General features: G+C 34.5%; 1 protein-coding gene across 1 annotated transcript in view; it reads right to left on the bottom strand.

Moving 5' to 3' along the window:
- LOC123537998 (uncharacterized) overlaps window positions 1-22454 on the bottom strand; it is a 162150-nt gene that overhangs the window by 106480 nt on the left and 33216 nt on the right. The window contains exons 8-15 of the mRNA XM_053529685.1: window positions 20084-20187; window positions 18806-18969; window positions 16683-16844; window positions 8788-8944; window positions 8011-8225; window positions 5530-5758; window positions 4780-4983; window positions 1955-2191 (exon numbers count right to left, since the gene is read on the bottom strand). Of these exons, the coding sequence (XP_053385660.1) occupies window positions 1955-2191; window positions 4780-4983; window positions 5530-5758; window positions 8011-8225; window positions 8788-8944; window positions 16683-16844; window positions 18806-18969; window positions 20084-20187 (1472 nt within the window). The remainder of the gene's footprint in view (window positions 1-1954; window positions 2192-4779; window positions 4984-5529; window positions 5759-8010; window positions 8226-8787; window positions 8945-16682; window positions 16845-18805; window positions 18970-20083; window positions 20188-22454) is intronic.

Raw genomic sequence — 22454 nt, 5'->3', positions numbered from 1 at the left:
AGTCGTTACTTTTGTTCCTATCGTGGCCGATAAATTGCTACATAAACATAGCAAAAATATGGTCCGACAAACAAGTGCAGGAGTAGTAGTATCTTTTTTGGCAGTTTTATTCAAATTTATACAGTAACTGATGTCCGCCCGTTGCATTTGAGCTTATAAATAAAATTATGATCCACAAAATCGGCTTGCCTTAATGGCCTTTGATACAAGGGCTGTATCGCAAAAATCGAAGCTCACTTCCTAGGTTGGCCACTAGTCCAGCAGTTTGCCGTTCGACTGGCCTTCACTTATCATTGGTGTTAAGGGCGTGCGCTTCTTAACAGTTAGAAGAGGGGCATTGACCTACATGGTCGGCTGGTCAACCAAATTCTTTGAATTGACTGTATCTTATTTTAATAGGGATTACAACTCTTTGGTCAATTGATCTTAGATCCGTCGAAAGTTGTTTATAAATGTGTACTTGTAAGTCAGTACATATTATATATTTTATATATTTGTGGATCACCCTGTTACAAACCTCTAACGCTTTGGTATGTTGAAACAGACATCACACCCTGTTTATATTCCTGCCTATGTTCTTGAGTGCCGCTTAGTGCAGTTGATTGCTTGGAGGGTAAATATTGCACGGCACAAGTTGCCGATCCTCACCTTTGCATCCGTTTCTGTTGCGTACAATGTATAATAGTGTTATAAAATGTATTCTCTTGCACTTGCGAGGGATTCATATTTTTGTTGTTTTTAAAACATTATCATGATGTTGAGAATTCGTTGAACATCTTGGCATCGGATTTTTGGTAGCTGCATTTGCTAGCACAATGCATTCTTTCCCCTCCATTGTCTAGTACATGTGTGCTTATAAAAAAAGAGCTTCAGTATCACAGCGTTGCCTGTTTTGTTTTTATGCATTTTGGCTAGAAATCTATATTTACATGTTTTTCATGATACTTCCGTCTCATACAATATGCCATGATATTTCATTCATTTCTGTATTGATATTATAAAAATAAAAGTCACGGTCTTATCCTATTCAATCAGTATTTGTTATTTAATGTCAATAGTCAGAAGTGACAGGCCACTCTTACTGATATATGGTTTAAATCTAGGTCAGTTCTCGTCATGGTTAAAAAACATGTCTCTCAGAGTGTAGGCGAGTCTGTCGCTTCTTATATTCATGTCCTGCTGATAAAATAAATGGCTGGCTAAGTTTTTGCTAGTTATGTAAGTAAGAAAATTGCTCAAACTTGTTCACCCCGAGGTAACAATATCGAAGGAAAAATATCGGATCAGCTAGAAAGTTATCAGATCAGGAGCAGCTATAAGTAAATTAATTGAATAATTTTTATGTCGTGCTAGTTACTGTTCAATTGTCAAGACTGTTGTTAGCAGAGAACATACTACAGATTGACTTGTATGTGCGCTGTCATTTCGAAGTGGATATCACTTTAATATAAGCCTCTGGAGACAGGTTCATCTGTTTTTGCACTTAACGGAATCAAAATAATGAAAATATTTTGGTTAATTCTATTTCGAATTCATATGTGACAATTTAGACAGTTCTTAATCACCTGTTACAGTTGGACATTTCTTAATAACTCCCGACTCCGACCATAAGACAGTTTTTAATGATTTTTTGACACTTAATGTAAATCATACGTGAAGACATAGAATTATTTCCTCTTCACAGTGAGTGAGTGAGGACTGAGATAATATTTTATATATCAACGAGTGTGTGTGGTGTCAAATTAAGACCATTGAAATCTAACGAAATATTCTTCGTGTGTGTTTGTAAAAACACTACTTCCAAAACCAACTTTGCAACTCTACATTGTTTGTAGGTACACACGATTCATGTACCGGTCATTTCCCATTAAAACAGTTCACTTGTTAGGAGCCACTTATGTATGCCCATACTTCCAATATTTTTGAAACCTAAAACTTTTCTTGGCGTTCCTACCTTCAGAAAACAGTGCGTGCTCCTTTCTCAAATTCTCCATTTTATTCATGCTTGACGTATACAGCATTCTAAATCCTTCCGTGTGACCCGGTTGAATATATGTCGGAATTGTGGCCTTGTAAAAGCTGATGACAAGTCTATCATAGGAAGAATTTATCAGATTAGGAGGTCTATCAAAGTTGCAATATGTATTCTCTTTGTCCACATCGATGATTTTAAATAGAGAATGCGGGCCGTCTGAAAACAAACATGAATCTTGAACATTGTTTGATAAATTAAAGATACTGGACAAATAAATATTGTCAGACAAGCCCTGCTTTAATTATGTTTTTCACTCCGTACATTGCATGCTTGTGCTTGGAAAGTCAAATTTTGTGTATGTTTGACGAATAGTTTTCACAAAGACCGTAGGTTGAAGCAACCATAATACCTGCAGATCTTATAAATACGCATAACAAACATGCAATGTCCCTATTCTAGCATACAACTATAACAAAGAGATTGAATTGATAGATCGGAGATTATGCTAGGGATTTTGCCCTAGGTTCAATGATATTTCTTGACTTCAGTAGCTGATAGTTATATATAACAGCTTCAAATATTGATAAATAAGTTATATTCCTATCAACTGTCACAAAAATAGTTTTATTTCATATTCGTTTTCTTGAAATTCGGACAGTTAGTAACTAAGGGTCATATTTTTGAAAAATTTAAAATGTGTATTTTTAGTTAAAATAGGCATTGGTATTTAAGGTAAGTCTACTATGAAATATGTTAACACAAAAAAATAAACTTATACCATGCAGATTATCAGTTTTATTGACATTTTTGAAAATAAACGAAACGGAAAAAATAAAAGTGGAACAAAACTTTTGGTCCCTAACTGTACTTCAGTTATTTCCACCCGAGAGCCCATGATAACACTGATGCATTGATCATAGACTATTGTTTGTTTTCTATACATCCATTGCTATACTGTATTTATAACATGTACAATGTACTGACCGGGCATTATGTGGAGGATTATTATTGAATACATGTAGTGGTGTAGCTGGCCATACATTGGCGTAGTTGGCCTTTTTCAGTTGAAACGGAGGGGTACAGGAGATTGCCTATTCCACTGTGGGTTCAGGGATGCCTTACTTTTAGCATTTTATATCAGTGGAACAGAACTTCACTAGCTAGTATCAACATTTATATAGATATTCTTGAGGTGTCTGTGTTAGTTCTTTGAGGTCCTTACTAGTGTTTCGGTTGGCTTCGAAATAAGTTTCAGACGTGTTAGCGAACTGATGTTAATTCTGTCAGTGTTAGTTCTGGGCGGGTCAATATTAGTTCTATGGGTGTCAGTGCAAGTTCTGGAAGCAACTGGGTTAGTTAATGAGATTGTGTCTGGTGTAGTTCTGTTAGGGTATAGGATGCTGGATCGAATAAAAGCAAATGTTGCTCTTAAAATGCATTCTAGGTTCGCTTCAACTGTGTCCTACAAAAGGTAAAAAAAAGCACCTAAGTGGCACTATTCCCATAGAAGTTCGTCTGTATTTCTTTGTCATGTTTACGTTGAAGACACATATGTAATATGTCAAAGCCACTTGCTTGGTTCTTGACTTACGACAGATACAGTTGTCTCAATCCTGATGACACTCAATCGGCGGACTTAGACTGTCAAGAGCTAACAAATCTGATTGAAAATTTCAGAAGATATACTTATAACGATCTGTCTGCTTTCTAGCTTGACTTTCTATGTCCGCTATTTATTTAGTTTAGTGTTTTCTGTGCTTGAAATATTTACAAAAATGAATAAAGTTGTAGATATGTAAGGCTTAGGAAACACATGCAATAAGTGTCAAATACTTATGTACACATTTATTTGCTGACACCCTGTACGTAGTTTTTTTTCAATTTTAAACCCCCCCCCCCCCCCCACTGTGACCAAGTGCCATTTTTCGCAGCATACGTATATAATAATTATTTACAAAGGCATGTGAACTATTTTGTTGCGTCACTGGGGGGAGGTGGGGATGGGAAGAGAGATGTTTAAAACGTAAAAATGATTTATGTTCATATTTTAATAGAAAAGAGAATGAGAAATGTCTACAAAGCCTTCTTTTTTGTTCATAAACTTGTAAAATGAAGTCGCATTTATCAAGAAATGGTCTTCATATATCGTAATTGTGCGATTTTAGAAGTCTATCCCTATGTCACTTTTTCCTTAATCGGATAGGCAATCTGAATAGGAAAATGTCCGAGGTCCTTTGTAATGTTCTCTATGCATATTTTTAAAAAGTCAATGGCGATAACTATCTACTAGCTAGGTGAGGTGAAGACCTAAACAAAATATCAGTTTCACACGCTAATACATTTTGGGATACATCCGACACAATATTGTTTGCCCCTTTGAAGCTTATTTTGGACAACTTCAAGGGTTAAAATGGCCTTGCATTGTGAAATCCAACACGTGTATAACCGCGTATAACTTCATATGCTAAATTACATTCCTTTAATGTTTCGTAACCATAGATCAAATACTTTTTGGATATATTTGTGACACAAACTTCTAAACCATTAAAATTAAGGGACATAACTTTAGTTTGGCTTATCTAATGCTATTTAAAACATTATCACTTAATCACTTAACTTGCTGAATAATAATCTTATAAAGTTTCATGATTCTAAGGCAAATAGTTTTTGAGATATGTACGACATCACTTCGGACGGACGGACGAACGGACAAGAGCAAATATACGTGACCCACAAAAGGTTTGGTGTATAAAAAAAACACAAGTAAATTTCATATAAGGGTATATTCAATTAATCTTAAATACCACGTGGACAGATAATGCTGAACTGAAATATCTCAAGATGAATTTGGTGTAATGGTACGTGAATTGTCCATTCCTCAGATGTTTCACTAAACTGGAATCCCAAATAGGACATTGAAGTGAGTATCATTGCTTGCTGATTGCAGGTCTCCTTTAATCCTAAATGCCATGGAATAGTTTCTTGCAGAGAGAAGCACGCAGGAACATCTGAAAACGAAATAATATATCGGTATGTTTGTTTTTTTCAAAATCTTTAACATTCAGAAATTTCATACTCTTCTTAAATACTCTTTTGGGTTAGTTTTATCTACATTGTATTTAAAGCATTTATGATTGCTGTGTTGATAATTCATGTGAGGTATTTGTTTCTACCGAAAATGATATAATGTCTTTTTAAAATTCGCTGTTTTTTTATTTTTATTTTTTTTTCAATTTGCAAGTAGCTCAGTTCGAGAAAAACAGTTGAAAAACGATTTGCTGCGAATAAAAACCTGTATTCAGCAAATGTAACAATGCAACTGCGCCAAATAATGTCAAATGTACAATCATATACGTTTATCGGATCTTATCTTCGGACAGTAATTATGAATACTAACTGACAAGACGCTCCATGACTGTTATTACATGACACAAGAAATAAACTTGATCTAGTTATTTTTCAGGTTTAGACTTCCTTTAGCACAAGCGATGGGCTGAACGTGTACAGAAACTACAAATATAAGCATGTTTTCAAAAATTTTAATTTCTTCTTACGTTCAGATTTTAGTGTTGCTGAAAAGCCCGCTGTTTCAGATGGAAGATATATGGAAGATTTAAGTGCGCAGGTGCTATAAATCATGACGAGGCGGGATACACGTGTTTCTACTGACAAAGTATAGTACTGTCGTAGAACAAAGGTGTAGTCTATCACTCTGCCTTTACCAATACCATATAAATCAGGTGATATTGTAATTGTGTCATTACAGTTATAAGAAGGCTCATCCTGGAATAGTTAAAATATATAAAAACCTAACAATACATATGAATACCGGATTTTAGTTGACCGATAAGTTATAGAAAATAGGCAAACATGACATTTAAGACACATTACATTTTGAACTAAAATGTGGATTCAATAAGACTTTGGGTATGAACATGCAACATGTCGACATATAATGGAACCCATTTTTGAAAGGAGGGTGAGGTGTGAGGCATATAAATTTCAATTATTGTTGCGTTATGATTTATGAGCATGGGGTAATATTTTCAATACTGTAACTGCAACAGAATTTTGCTTGGTCCATTTCTCGTTAGAATAGATTAATGAAAATATTTACGACTTTTGTAAACCGTCTTTTGAATGTTCCCGTTAATCCGCTAATTCGCAGTTCTCGTAACTTTCTCCTAATCGATTAAAATAGTGGCACAGCTTAATGATTAAAATGGTGTGACAAAAATCGAGCACTTGCTTAAAAACAAAACCGCCGGCAAAACCTGAAAATAAACATATCTAATCTTATCTAACAAAATCCTTTATTTTGTTTCAATTCGGGGACTAGCTGATGTGGGTAAAATTTCTTTCAAAACCAAACCGTCCACTCAAACTGAAAGTGCAGAATGCATCTCAAAGTGATCGTATTGTCCATGTTTCATTTCAGATTGGTTAAATAGAAAGAGGCATGCTCACATCATCTCGATGAAGATCTGATGTCGTAAAATTATACAGAGTGCACAAGATGTAGCCTAGTTCTTCAGAAATAAAACTCGTTTACTTAAATGCAGCCAGTGATCAAACCTCTTGCTGGACAACTTTATCACTAATTCCTCCGCTATGATCAGATCAATTTTCTGCCACACATGAAATTCTTCTGGATGAAGTCATTACAGGGATTCTATGATATTCAGAAATGAACTTAAACCTGTCTCAAAATATATTGTTTTTCTAATGACAAGACTCCGTGTATCTGCTCACAGGCTCCGTTTTGAGTCTGGGAGGTATGGTAGAAACCGTCTAGAATGTCACGAAAGAATATATCAGTTTTGCGATTTAAACGATGTCGACGACGAGTACCACTTCATTTTAAAGTGTAAAGCATAAGAGGAATTTAGAAGTCAGCTTATCAAACGTTATTATTATACCCGCCTTAGCATGTACAAGTTTACGCTATTGTTACAGTCCAAAAACAAGTCTATCTTACTTAGTTTACGTAAATTTATTGTAAAAGCAAATATTAGCCGAAATGAACTATCTACTCACCTGTATATTACCAGTTAGCAAAAAGAGTTAAATTAATGTATCTTAAGAGAACTTTTTATATTTCCTATATAATTAAGCATCTCGCAGAGTTTAAATTGGAAAACATATCTCACTTTAAATCTATTCATTATCCACTTTGTATGATGAAGTAAGGATTAAGTTAATAAAGTTCAAAATACTTCTTCCTTTTCAGCTCAGCACATTTGTATTGCCTTGATGGAATTATGTCTCTAATTTGTATTGCAAATGTTTTCCATAAGTGTTGTCATAATATTAGCCAATTCCATTGTATACGTGACCTCTAGAACCTCTTCATAAGACAATAGGAACATAGAGGATTTCCGCAAAATGTGTTGTACCTAAATCTAATAAATAAAATGTATAAAAGTTCCTTCGGCAGCTTAGAGCGCACCCAAGCCAACTTATAGATGTTTCAAGTTGATTGAGCCTCTTTGTGAGAGTTAATGAAATATGCAGAACCTCTAACCGACCCAGCATCGGCTAAAGTGAAACGCTGTTTTGTAAAATCAGAAAATATAACACTAGGTCCAAGTTTACTTTCTGTTTTACCTATTAAGGTTGTTTTACCTAGCATGATTTCAGCGTTAGTTACGCAACATTAAATAGGTAGTACAAGGTTACAGCAGTTTGTGCCTGCAAGCTGATTCGATGCCATGTCACGGTTAAATAGTGAACGATGTAACGGACTTACTAAGCAAGATCCTTTTAAAGCTTCCTTCCTTTCTCTGCGTTTATAACGTCATTATTTTTATTAAATAGCAGGATAAATCTTCAGGTAACCTAATTCACAGGTACATGCAAACTGGTATAGCTAACTTACAAAAAAGGACATATTTTTACAGAGTTGTCTAATGTCAGCTGAAGAAACTGCTGCCGAGTTCACAACTCTAAAGCTTTTTTTTAATCTACCTCATTCATGTGTGTATACACTTAAAGAAATTTTCAAACAAATGGTTATTCTGTAAAAAGGTTTATACCCGATAATAACCAAGCTTTATGTCTTTAAATCGAAGTTTAATGTAACGATGTTTAGGCAAAGAGATGATCCACATATATATTTGGCCTCCATGTCGCTCAGGATATCCAAGACTTGACATTGGCATAAAGTCTTCGAATATTTCATTGACAAACGATACCACTTCATCATCGCTTCGCTTAAAATTTGTCATTCTGTTGACTATCTTGTATCCATCTAAAATAAATAATGATTTGATATTATTGTGAGTCCGTTTGAATTGATAGTTAACTTAATTTGTCATCTGAAAATTTAAACTCTACGTTATGTCACTTTATGCCTGCATAAGATACTACTTTTAGATTTTCTCGATAAATGAGGTTTTGCCATCACTTCTGGTACATCAAACGCCCAGAACTACCAAAACAAAGGAGTTATTGGCCTTTAATTTATTAACAAGCCATCGTTGGTTCCAACCACAGCCGTTTTTAGTTGATTTTTTGAGCCATTTTATACACCATCAAATTCGTCACAACAAATGTATTCTTTCATGTGCTATGTACTACAGCCTCTAATTGTTAACACCATCCTCCTATTTTAGGAATGAAAAATTTTAATTTGCGTGTCCATGAAGTATTTATTCATACTGACTATATAATTTCAAGGTCATAAGTTATAATTTGTTTCAATTTGTTTCTGGATGTGCCAAATAACAATGATATACCGTCATTATTATAGTCGGTAAACTGTCTTATCTGTATTTAATATTAAAGTGTGCTGCATTTGCAAAGCATCTTACCAGTTATTTTACACCCAAGTAATTCGAAGCGTAAGCACTTCAAACCCTCAGTAAGAGGCTGCAATATAGATACTGTTAAAGAGTCTGTTTTCATTTTCTTTGTGAACCAAAATGTTTGTGGAACTGTAATTGATTTTGAAGTGTCTACGTAGAAAATCTGTAATAGAAATTAGCATTGAAGATGAAAAGATACTGATTTTTACGAAAGATGCCGGTCTATATATATTAAACAATGATTAAATGACTTTTTTGTTTTAATCTGCCAACCAATGTGACTATACGGTACGGTCCTGAAACACAAACTACGCAATTGTCAATAACTTTCTTATTATCTGACGGATTTCAGTAAGACAAAAAAGGATCGAAGACAAGAAAATGAGTGCTTTCCTCCTAACATTCATCTACCAAACTTTTCTACATACATCTCATATCTAAACTTTTCTCTGTTGCCATTTTCCTAAATCATCTGTGTACCGATGATACGTAAATGATTTGAATTATAAGCTAGACGATTTCAAGTAACTAACAATAATCAACTAATGATAATTAGCTCAAAGTCCTACAGACTGGAGACACTGCACTTTTGTAGAGGCACCCGACAGACGATGTATTGAAACAACAATATACAGATCTTTAGCCTATATCTTCTTGATTTGAGCTGCAACTTACACGTATAGCATTCAACTTCCATATACTAGTAGGTATGACCACGATGGCTTGGCTGTACTTCGCCAATAACTTTGAACATTGTCTGTAAGCTGGAACACTCCTACCGCCTCAGTATATTACCAAACTATGTTGCTCAGTCTCAACTTTTCTACACTCAGCCTATATTTGCTATTGTTTATAGCATTTGACTCTCCCGTAAAGGTGTGAGTTCTATGCACTAACCTTAAACCTAGTTACAATACCGCAACTGCAACTCTTCTTTAGTATATGACTATCAAACGTCTTCTTTTATACCCCAGTCAAACATATGGCGCGGATAGCTACGTCTAGCCACGGATAGAAACGAAGTAATCCGTATCGATCCGTTTCTGAGCCGTACCGATTGGTACGGATTGATACGGATTTCTACTTTAAGGTAAGGCTCAGACGTAACTATCCGTCCCGTATGTGTGACTGGGGTATTATATAATCTATCCTCCCTAACAGTGTAGCTGCAATAGCTCCCTTACCGTGTTACTAGGGTAAATTATAAATTGAACCCTCGATCGATATGTTTACATCAATCGCTAGATACAGAATGAATTCACTGTCATCCGTCTGCCTATTTTTACCTTAGCAGAACTGCTTCGATTGGTCCTACATGCATTGTGATCACGCTGTGCCCGTCGTCCGTCATGCTTGATTGCAGACATGCGTCCGTCAAGTCGTCCGTCCGTCATCAACATTTGTGTTTAAACGATATCTGCTCCAAAACCAATAAATGGATTTTAATGAAACTTGCTCATGATGTTCCTTGGGTAGTCCTCTCCCAAATTTGTTCAAACGGTTCCGCTTTATTGCGGATTAAGGGCTGCCAGAACTAAAAATAGAAAAAAAAGCTTCAAATGATATTTCCTTCTAAACCGATGGTCTGATTTTGTAATAATTTCACACAAATGGTCCTTATGTCACCCTCTACCAAGATTATTCAAATTAAACCGAATCATCAAAAACATGGCTGCTGGAGGGAGTGGTAAATTATCCCTATAAGTATAAAGTGGAAACATTTAAAATCTTCTTGTCTGAAACTGCTCGTCCGATGTTAGAATAATTTTACACAATTGGTCCTTGTGTGACCCTCAACCAAGATTGCTCAAATTAATTTGATTCGTCAAAAGTCGTGGCCGCAAGAGAGCGTGGTCTCTTTATGTATATAGCGGAAACTTAAAAATTTTCTTGTGTGAAACTGCTAGCCCGTTTTTAGAATAGTTTTACACGAATGGTGCTTTTGTGACCCTCTACGAAGATTGATCAAATTATCTTGATTTGTCAAAAGACATGGCCGCCAGAGAGCGTGGTTACTTTCCCTATATAAATATCTTGTTTGAAACCGCAAGCCCGATTTTAAAATAACTTTAAACAATTGGTTCTTTTGTAGCTCTTTCAAAACCTAACTGTCCTCCGTTTTGTCAAAAAAGGAAAGAAAAAAGAAAAAAGCATGGCTGCCAGCAGGGTGTGTGGTCACTTTTCATATCTTAATAATAGCTAGAGCTTTGATATTTGGCGTGTGATATCAGATTTTTAATGTCTACCATAATTGTTCAAATTACTGCCCTAGGTTCAAAAGTGCGTGTGACATGTATATAATATCGGCTTACATAGAAGAAACCCAACTCTGTCCTTATACATACACACTAGAAGCCTTGTACACAGGTGAGCGCTTTATGGTCAATAACCCTTTTGTTACTAAACTCCATCAGGCAGTAATGAATCCACCGATACTTCCTGTGTGAACAGTATCGAAAACAAGTTATATGACAATAACTGAACAAATTTTAGCATGCTAAATTGGTAGGGAAAAACTGCTGGCAATTAGAAATGAGTACATACAAACACGCCTAAACTAAATTTTGAAATGTTAGTGCCTTGTTTGGGCACGCATCTTAATGCTAAAAACGAAACTCTCAATGCGGCATAATAAAACCTAGAATACGTTAAAGTGAACCATTTTCTTTCGCGTTGGCGTGGCGCAATTTACAAAGGCTTCGTTTTGGCATGTTAGCGCGTGTTCCAGGACGAAATAAAATGTTTCGTTATGTCGCGAAACAACGAAATATTTCAGTTTATCTTGGTGCGTAGCAACGCGCAAACATGATCTTTTGAGATAGCGCCTTCGCCAGCACGTAGTAAAATGTTCGTCCTGTGGCATTCGTTTCGTTATGTAGCATTACTAGTTTTGATTTGACGCGGGTGACAAACAAAAAACAACACTTTAAAATTTGGTTATGGCACGTAGGCCTGTGCACCAGGTAAACACAAAATGTACAGCATAAAAGCAATTAAACAAACTGTCTTAAACCAGCCAGAGTATTAAGTTTCACATTAATTTGACATACATGACTGTTGCAAAATGTAGTCGGATAGCTTTTACTGTCTATAATAATAATGATAATAATAATAATACAATTTAATAATAATAATAATAATCGAATAATATATTGATACGGATAAATGTACAAGCGAGAACGGTCGATTTGACAGTCTATTACACTTGCGTTCTTTGAAGCAATGAGTAATTCATACACAGTAATAAGATTGGCTGAAGTCTCACAAACCATCTTTACTACAAAGTCACTATTTGATTTATCATGATATCTTATCATTACAAGTTATTGCACGGCCCATCAGGTCGGGCATATAGAGGTGGTTTAAGAATGTCGGTTTTGACAATGTTTTCCCTTCGAGTCATATTTTCTGTTAAAATTTCGTTTGGCACTCGGAAAGTGAATATTCTAACGTGTAATCGCAACAATAATGGAATTGATATTATTTGATACTGTTCCTTCTGGTTAATATTTTGCAATATTTGTAGAAATTGCATTATATTGAATCGGATTTGATCATTTTCAGCCTTTCAGGTTATACGCGTACAGCCATTCGCGTATGCGCAGTGAAAACTATGTCATTCTTGTGATGACCTACTTACACTATCAACAGGAAACATAAATGAATAGCATGCTTTAGAAGACTTTTTGCTCAGTAACGCATTTTAATAGGTTTATAGAGGTGAGTTGCAGTCAAAATAACATTTTTAATGCGTATAAATGTGAAGTTTTTGAAGACGGAATAGTGTAAACAATAGACCACGTGACGTTTGGCGCGAATTTACTACACATACATGTACATATGCTACTTTTGGCAGGTAGCGCTGTGTAAGGTTTTTCCAATTATTAAACGAGGCTATTTATAAACATATCCCAATGTCCTGCAGTTACTGAAACATAAGACATTTTAATTTATTAATTTGAGACCGCCTCGGTGTCGGAGAGAATTTGTACATACAGTGATACTTCCTAATAAAAAGAGGCGCGAGGTAGTATAATAAAGAGATAGATAGTCGAACTGATCCGATGTACATCGATACAGTTTGTTTTATATTGTGACGGTCAAACTTAGGCTGCAAAGCCAAATGTCAGAAATTAAAAAAGCAACCACTCAGTGACAGTAAGCTTGTCTAAAGAGATAGATAAATTAACAGGTCTAGGATTTCATATGTTCTGTAAAATTATAGACTGAAAAATCATGGATTGTCCATATATGTACTGTATATATTTTAAAACCTAGATCTGTTTCGCAGACATTCTGCCAATATGGATCACTCAGAATTTTCGGAAAATATGTAAAAATTAGTGATCAGTCTGTTTGAAATTTTCATATTTGTTTTATCTATGCATGTTATAACTGGAAGATAATCGTTTTAACCTGTGATTTTTGATTTCATAAAACAAGTCATTCCGGTATATAAAGCCAAAGAAGTAACTTAAGGCTAGTCCAATGACAAAACATGCAGGTTTTAAGTTTTTAGTGCACTTTTAGTGCCAGTCGAACTAAATTGTAGAATAAACCAAAGTCCTAGCAAGTCACCCAAAGTGATGACCTAGTTTAACATTAAATAAATAACATGGATTTTGCATAGGTTTATAGAGGTGAGTTGCAGTCAGAGTAGCATTTTGATGTAAGTTTTTTTAATTTTTATGAGTATAAATTTGAAGTTTTTTGAAGACGGAAAAGTGTAAACAATAGACTATGTGACTTATGGCGCGAATTTACTACACATGTACATAAGTTACACTCGGCAGGTGGCGCTGTTCAAGGTTTTTCTAATTATTAAAGCGAGCTATTTTTAAACATATTCAAATGTCCTGCACAAGGGGGCATTTCATCTTATTATAAGGTCCAATGATAGTCCAGATAATGGGTGATTTGAGACCTCGTGATAAATTTTGATTCTCAGATTTCTGGTACATACTTCCTGATGATAAATAACAACCACTAACTTTCTGCTAGTTTTGATTACAAGACGAAAATTGTGTTTTTGGACACTTGTATGTGTATGAATGACAAATCAATTGTGCTTTTGACATAGAATTTAGATGATGAAGTTTTATAGGGTATTAAAGACAATGTCCTGGATTATGACACTAATACATTTTTCAGGTTTTTCTGCAAAAGAGACCCCAGCTTATTGCATATTTTGTGCTACATTTATTTATTTGAAGATTTCCCTAGTTTTTAACAACTGCCCCGACCTCCCAGATATGATCAGAAAATGATTGTTGGGAGTATTTCCGTAGATATAGATTTATAGAGAGATTAAACACCCACTCAATAAAAAAATGAAAATGTAATTTTAGTCTCATTCAAATACATGATACTTTCACTTTGAAAAACAGTGTATGATTCCAATCTGCACACTTTCCTGTCTAAAAAATCATACAGTATTTAAGATACCCTATATGACTACAATTTAGCTAGTATACATGTACTGTAAGGCCTAAAAAATTTGTTTCCAGTAACATGCCAAAGAAAAATAGGTAGCTAAAGGTAGGTCAGTAATATTTCTTTTTTTATTTTATTAATAAGTGGGACCTTTCGGAAACTATTTTTTGTGTACAAAAAATACCAATAAGGGGGTTATTCCTTTAGAGCATCAGTAACAGGGATATAAATTAGCTATTTTTATTTAGGGGCCCAGACTGTCAAAAATAACTGTGTAATATTAGGTATAAGGGCATATTCTCCAACAATTTAGGGACCTAGCCCAAAATCTAGGAACCAAGGGCTACTTGGTCCCTGCTAGAGGTGTAAAGATACGCTAGTCTCACAATACAATATGTATCGTGATACAGATGCAACGATACGGTACATATCGCGATACGAATTGAGTACCGTAAGTAAACATTCATGTGACAAAATGAAAAATAATCAATGCCTCTACTCTTGACAAGTACTTGAAATTTTGCTTTAAAATTTAAGAAACTGTAATAAATGATACGCTTCTTTAGTAACTATCTTTAACACTAATTGTATGAAAGATATCATTCAATATTTCTAGTTTTCACTTATCGTTTATGTATTGTGAAACAGGCCTATGATACGATATGCGTATCGCCAAACTAATGTATCATGATAAAATGAATTTCGATATATTGTTACACTCTTAGCCCCTGCTAATTTATCCCTGAGTAAGTTGATTTCTAACATCACTGACCATGTGTAAAGCATAAAAAGTGCAGTTTTTCAACTTTTTGTTAAAACATTTGAAAAAACCCTTCTCCAAAGGCAACGAAAAAGAATTATGGTCCGACCAGAAGGTAGGTTGGGATACCGGAAACAAACCTTTTTGTCTAACCTAATTTGTATTTATATGTGACAATTCTTGTTTTAAATATTAAAAGAGGATTTTAATTACTTTTTTGAGAGAATTTCAGCAGGTTCAATAGAAAAAGGTGGTAAATCAGCTTATATACAGAGTTGACTTGGTAGAAAACTTGGATGATTACTAAAATCCCCATTTAATACCATTTTTTTTTTCACATTTTAGTGCTCCCTTTCAGCTTTAAAAACCAGAAATCGAGAATTTATCTTAAGTGATATTGCTAGGATATTGCCGAACCACTGGCCAGATAGCTCAGTTGGCAGAGCAACCCAAAATTGAGGAAATTACGTATGGTAATAAGTATTTTGGGGAGGTTCCAGGTTCAAATCCTGGTCTGGCTGTGCAAACTGTCGCGCTGTGAAGTTAATTTTTCAAGTTTTTTTAGAAGATCTACAGATAAAATATGAAAATGCATTTTATTTATTTATATTGCTGTAATACTGTATTTAAAATAAATTTATTCCACGCTATTTTGTTTACTCTTGGGGGCATATTTGTACTCTTTGATTTTTTAGCTCTTGTGATCACTTGACGTCCGGCGCCTGTCTGTCTATAGTTAGCTTGTGTATGCGATAGAGGCTGTATTTTCGACCGATCTTCAAGAAAATTTGTCAGAACGATTACCTTGATAAAATCTAGGCCAAGTTTGAAAATGGGTTATCTGGGGTCAAAAAGTAGGTCATAGGTCAAATCAAAGAAAAACCTTGTGTATGCGATAGAGACTGTATTTTTCAACTGATCTTCATGAAATTTGGTCAGAATAATTACCTTGATAAAATCTAGGTCAACTTTGAATATGGGTCATCTTGGGATAAAAACTAGGTCACTAACGCATATCTAAGAAAATACTTGTTTAAACTCAAGACACCTCATTTTCGGTCCAATATTAATCAAAATTGGCCAGAATATTTGTTTCCATGAAATCCCTAGGTCAAACATGTTTACACTGTTATGGTGTGTTTCTCAGGTGAGCGGCCTAGGACCATCTTGGCCCTCTTGTTTTTAATTTTCTCAGGTGACAAGTTTTTAAATCAGGGATGAGTAGCAGTGTGCCACATTTACAGATCTAGCATTCCACTTTCACTATCATCTTGGGTGAAATATACCTTCGCTGATACAGAAGACTATTACAAACCCTTTGTTTTTTTTTGTTTTTTTTTTTTTTGGGCCGTGCGACCATCTATTTGCTTTATCAGTATACATTTCAAGTTTGTTCTGTGCACATTACTTCCCTATATAGAGAATATTAGATGAGTGTATTTTCATCTTGAATAATTCATGAAATTAATTCATAAACAATAAAACGTGAAGTTCTGTCAAGCATTTAATCAATTTTATTCAACGAGTTTAATCAACCAACGTCTCCTATACTGAATTAAAATGAAATGACTTCAACGCTTATGAGTTATTGCACAAATGTGATACCAAAATTATGTAATAGATTTATTTCATTCATGCATCGTCAAGCATGTGACAATAGATATAAAGTAATGCTTAAATAAATGTAAATTGATATGTAAGGACTTACTTCGCTCTCCTCAGATAAACCTGTCTGATTTCTGATTTTAAAAGATATTTTGAAAGCATACGCTCCAAATAACATTTCGAGCACGTCATCAGGACCTAGCATTTTATCTTTCCAATTGTATATCGTTATTCCTTCTACTACTGTCGCTGTATGTAAGTCGACCTGAAACAGTGTTTAATATTAATGCAAAGGTTTGGATATTTTTTTTCTACAATGTACAATTTATAAAATGATATTGTTACTTCTGGATTGGTGATAATGTGTTTGTAATTTATTTAACTTGCTGACCTAGTTTAATGCCTAGTACGAATTAGAAAAGACTTGTCTTCGATTTTATATAGACAAACTTAGTGACCATGTCTCATAAAATTCTGAGGAAAAAAGGCATCTAGATTGTCAACAAGGGCTCTCCTGAAATTTCATTGACAACCAATTTAAACTTTTTCGATATTCCTCTGATATATAGGGCGTTGTCCTAGTTCAACATTGTTGGAAGACATCTATTGATACCGTGTACACATTAATGTTGTATTTTTTAACCATTTTCTTACTTGTACTATTTTGTTTACTAAGATTCTTCAATTTCTTCCATTTCTTATTGAATTGATGATGTCAGCTCTTAAATGTACATTCAAATCATTTTAAATGCCAATGCCTCAGATTTAAATGCCCTGTCGCCAAAAATAAAAATATAACAAAATTTAATATAATAATAACATATTTTCAAAATAAGGAACATGGTAATGCCATGGAACTAGCTTCGAATATATGATTAACTGAGTACGAGTCAACTTATAACTTCAATATATATTTTTCTATATTTCCAACATAGTTAAATTTGATCGTCCAACGGGATCATGCAGAATATTCCATTTTACTAAATTAAATACGAATTCTGCTTAATCCAGAGGTAGCTGGTGAGGAGGCTACTGCAGACGTTATAGCCTCTAAGAACAAATGCATGCAAACAAATCCGTTCCACTATAGTTTTGCATGTTTCTTATTTATGCTTATCTAAGTCTATATTAACAACCAGCACAACAAAATCACGTTTTAAAAACGAAACTGCATCTTGTGCGTGAAAAAATACGGTTTAAGATTTAAATAAATCCGTTACTGGATAAAAATCTGATTTTCCATCTTCATATGTGAATATATCACACATTAGAAATGATACATATAATTTGAGGAAATAAAGTTCGCAGTCGGATCTAGGATATTGTGCCGGCCTTTTAGACCCCTACCGGTGGAACACCGGAGTGGGCTATAGGAATGCCTTCAGTCTGTCCGTTCGTCTGTCCGCAACTGGATCCTGAAATAACTCAAAAAGTATTCCAGCTGCATTCATAAAACCTGTTATGTAAATAGAGGGCAATATCTAGCCTTAAGTCAAGGTCAAATAAAACTTGTTTCCACTCCATAAGTTTTGTATGCATTGATGGATTATCTTAGTGTTACATTCAAACGTTTCCAACGATGAGACACTGTGTCAAAACATGATTCATATTTTTCGTTTTAAGATCAAATGCCTTTTTAAGGTCAAGAAGGGTTTTCTTACAATTACAGGCAAATGCTCCTCGTGATCAAACAAAACGTCGTAAACTTGACCCATGCTTGGTAGAAGGTCAAGATCACTACTGAAATTAAAGTGAAATTAAGTTTTGCTTCTTAGCAACACCTAACAATTAGCGTTGAATAGATCGATGTCGTTCGTGTATTTACATATGCGCGCGCGCGTGTGTGTGTGTGTGTGTGTGTGTGCGTGTGCGTGTGCGTGTGCGTGTGTTCGGGTTTAACGTCTTTTTCAACAATTTTTCAGTCATATAAACGACGGTGTCTACTTGTAGCAGAGGCCACAATTATAAAAACGTAAGTATCGAGTATATATATTCGTATACTCTAGTGTATGAGAAGTCAAATGCAAAAACTTATGTCTGATGTTTGTAAAACTGTCTTCGTTGTAACACGGAGAAAGGTATTTTATAACTAACTATTCTAATTCATTCTGCAGTAACTTGTGCAGGTCACATGTCGAGATCATTTTCAATTTGCTACAGTTTTCGAAAACATACATAAACTCTAGAACAGATATAGTTAATCGTCTTATTTCTTCATATTATTACCTGTATATATGGCTCCATGTCATTGTCGGCAGCACACCAGCCCGGACTGTAAGGCCTTACATGCCTTTGTAGATATCCGCCGACTTCCGATGAGGCCGAAATTGATCCATCTGTAATTTCTCGACCAGCCATTCCAAGATCAATGTTGCAACTACCACTTGAGTCTGGATTGATAATTATATCTTACAGTTTTTTATTATATTGAAATGCTATATAACAAATATTTTGTATTATCGAGTTATTGAATGTACTTCAAAAACAAATTTACAAATTTGTGCTTAAAAGGTAACCGTATTAAAAGGTTTTCTTTAACAGTACAATTCGAAACTACATGTACATTTATATATAAAAACCAGAACTGTTGGTAATGATATATAATTTGTGTCAAACTAAGAACAATAGTTATGCAGATCAATTACTATTAATAAAAACAGAAGACTAGCGTAAATATTTCAATTTTTTGAAAAGCTGCAAATGGTTTGCTTTCTTTTATCATTAGTCAGATTTCAAAAATTAGATATTTTATATAAAAGCAAAGTATCATTATGATGAAATGGAAATGAGTGTAAATTTTCTCTGAAAGTATAACTGGCACGAGAATCAAAAAGAATTTAAAGAGTGCCCAGTGCGAGATAAAAATAACAGTTTTCTTTCACATACGTGAGATCCGCGACGACACTACTCCGCAAATATGACGTTAAATGCCCAATGATAATAACCTTTTTAATTACAAATGTATCTACATGTAAATTGCGATGTAAATATAATGATTTTGTTCAAACAAGATTGACAAAAAATGGACTTAATAAAATAGAACTGAAGCAATGACAAACACTTAACTAGGTCAAGCACTCGATACGAAATTCAAGTGTCAGAATATGGGAAAAAAATGACGTTTCCGGCACCACTGTAATTTAATGAGGAGTAGGATTAGAAACAAGAATGTAATAATAAACCATATATATGAGACTCCAGTGTTCAAAGTAAATATAGACAAGAATGCTTAAACATTAGTGATTTACAACATTAAGAGTAAATATTTAAGACAATTGCTAGCTGGCGAACATATTTATACATGTTCTTCTGTTTAGACGAAGAAATTAGCCGCTTTATTGTCGATTATATAGTTATTTTTGATAAAGTTCATAAAGGATGCAAAGGTTAAAAAAGAAAATGAAAATAAATTGCTGATATTATATTTTAGCGTTAACCATGTTTACAGCGTTACCGAACAATGTGCACGACGTCTTGATGAACACTTGCCTTTATTGATCTTACCATATTGTACATGTTTTGTGAACACCTCAATGTAAGACACATCTTCAAGTATTCTAGTCGACCATAATGAAACAAACAACGATATAAAACGTCCTTCTGTGTCCCTAGTTAAGTTAAAATACAATACAAAGAATAATTTAACACCATATGTAAAGAAGTCATAGCTAAATCCAGTACAGGCCAATATAATTGGACCTTTACTTGAGCCGTGCCATGAGAAAACCAACATAGTGGGTTTGCGACCAGCATGGATTCAGACCAGCCTGCGCATCCGCGCAGTCTGGTCAGGATCCATGCTGTTCGTTAATACCACAGTCACACATACGGCGCGTATAGCTACGTTTAGCCACGGATAGAAACGTAGTAATCCGTATCGATCCGTATCGATCCGTACCTGAGCCGTACCTTAAAGTAGTAACCCGTATCAGTCCGTACCAGTCCGTACGGCTCAGGTACGGATCGATACGGGTTACTACGTTTAGATCCGTAGCTAAACGTAGTTATCCGCGCCGTATGTGTGACTGTGGTATAACAGTTTCTCTAATTCCAAAAGGCTTTGAAAGCGAACAGCATGGATCCTGACCAGACTGCGCGGATGCGCAGGCTGGTCTGGATCCATGCTGGTCGCAAACCCACTATGTTGGTTTTGATAGAAGCAAAACTCTACTATCCCGACTATAAAATACTCAGTGATATTTCATTTTATTAACAGATTGTTAAAAGTTTCTTTACCATAAACAAGCTGACAAATTTTCTGAGGCAGTTCAGCAAGGATAAATCAAAAACATACGAATATACTAGTATTCTAATTTTCCGTTGTGAAAACACGATCACATTACTTAATTTTCTGTTCAATTATGTAACTGCGAGGTAATTACACTGAGTGATATATCTGTGCATATGTACTTGTCTAAGGCATGAGCTGACATTATTACAGCTATAAGAGAAAAGTCAAATCTTCAGTTACCTTTGTAAAATCAATTTGGTTATTTGAAGGACTTCCAAGACAATTTCTAGACTGTTTTTCTATTTAAATTTTTTTTAGAAAATCAAAATGGAAAACTCGGTAAAAAATATTCCGACAAACTTTGCTCAAATAAAAAAGCTGAAGATCGCATATTTTTTTAGATTTGCGTGGTCAATGATAGGTAACGTAATAAGGTCTTTGGCGTCATTTTAACGCAGCGGTGTTTTTGCGCGTTTTTTTGTGTGGTAATTTATTACTTGTTTTTGCATTTTTAAACCATTTCTCATCAATTTGCGCATGCGTTTTTGTAACTTTCTAGAAGAATGAATCTACCAACATGTTTGGCTTCGTCGTAAATGTCTAATTTCACTTCCGGTTAGACAAACACACACATTTAGATTTTATGGTATCTACTTCCGTGAATAGATCAAACATATATTTATTCCCTCTCCATCGCGGAGAAAATAAAAACTGTATAGCATATCGGGCTCACCTCTTTACTGGGGCTAAAAATATTAAATATAGACTTTAAATGATTAGAAAATAAAAATGTTTGATAGAAGAAAAAATACGAATAGTTATATTATATATGAGCAGAAGCTGTAGAAAGATAGAAAAAGTCAAAGATAAAGATAAAAAAAACGAAAAAAGGAAGACACGAGACTGTCTCAGGGATAAAAGAAAGTTTCATATTATCGGTAATATATGCTTGTACACGAGTAAATATAGCTATGTTACCCTGATCAAAAAGGTTAAATCGATATAAATGCAATTAATCTATTTAACAAACAATTAATCTGTATATAAAACCTTCATTACAATTAGCGAGATTACATACATTAAAGCGTCAAATTCAACCGTCTTAAAGAGAGCGGAAGATGTCTGCCATTCTTGGTTCGTGGGTTCGAGTCTCATTCCGTTTCGTATGACGCAAGTACTGGTTCCTCCCAAGAAGCGGACTTAAAAGTGGTTTAAATATGAAGCTGGTTTATTTAAACGTTTAAAACTCGTAACAAATTTGAGTGAAAGAGAATTATTATGTTCTTTATTACGAACTTGCAAAAACATATCGTATGAAGACGCTTTAAAAAGTTTTGTAACTGATACGCTTCCAAACGTAAGTTCACAAATTACAATCAAGCAATTTAAAAGAAGAATATAACACTTACACAATCTCAGAAAGCTCCTCGCTATCGGTTAAGAAATGAAAAAGATATACGTATTTGAAGTAGCTGATAGTCACATAAATCGGCTATTTTATGTGTGGTAACATAGCTATATCCGTGAAAAGTGAAAAACGTACTTATTTTAAAGGGATTTTTGCTCTTCGTGCAAAATAATTCTTTAATGAACTCAACAATATACATGGTCACTCTAAAGTGTCATTTTTGAAAGTTTGGAGGA

Source organism: Mercenaria mercenaria, chromosome 18, assembly GCF_021730395.1.
Source record: "Mercenaria mercenaria strain notata chromosome 18, MADL_Memer_1, whole genome shotgun sequence".
Classification (NCBI taxonomy): Eukaryota; Metazoa; Mollusca; class Bivalvia; order Venerida; family Veneridae; genus Mercenaria; species Mercenaria mercenaria.
The sequence above is the reverse complement of the archived record's forward strand: the minus strand, read 5'-3'. Positions and strand labels throughout refer to the sequence as shown.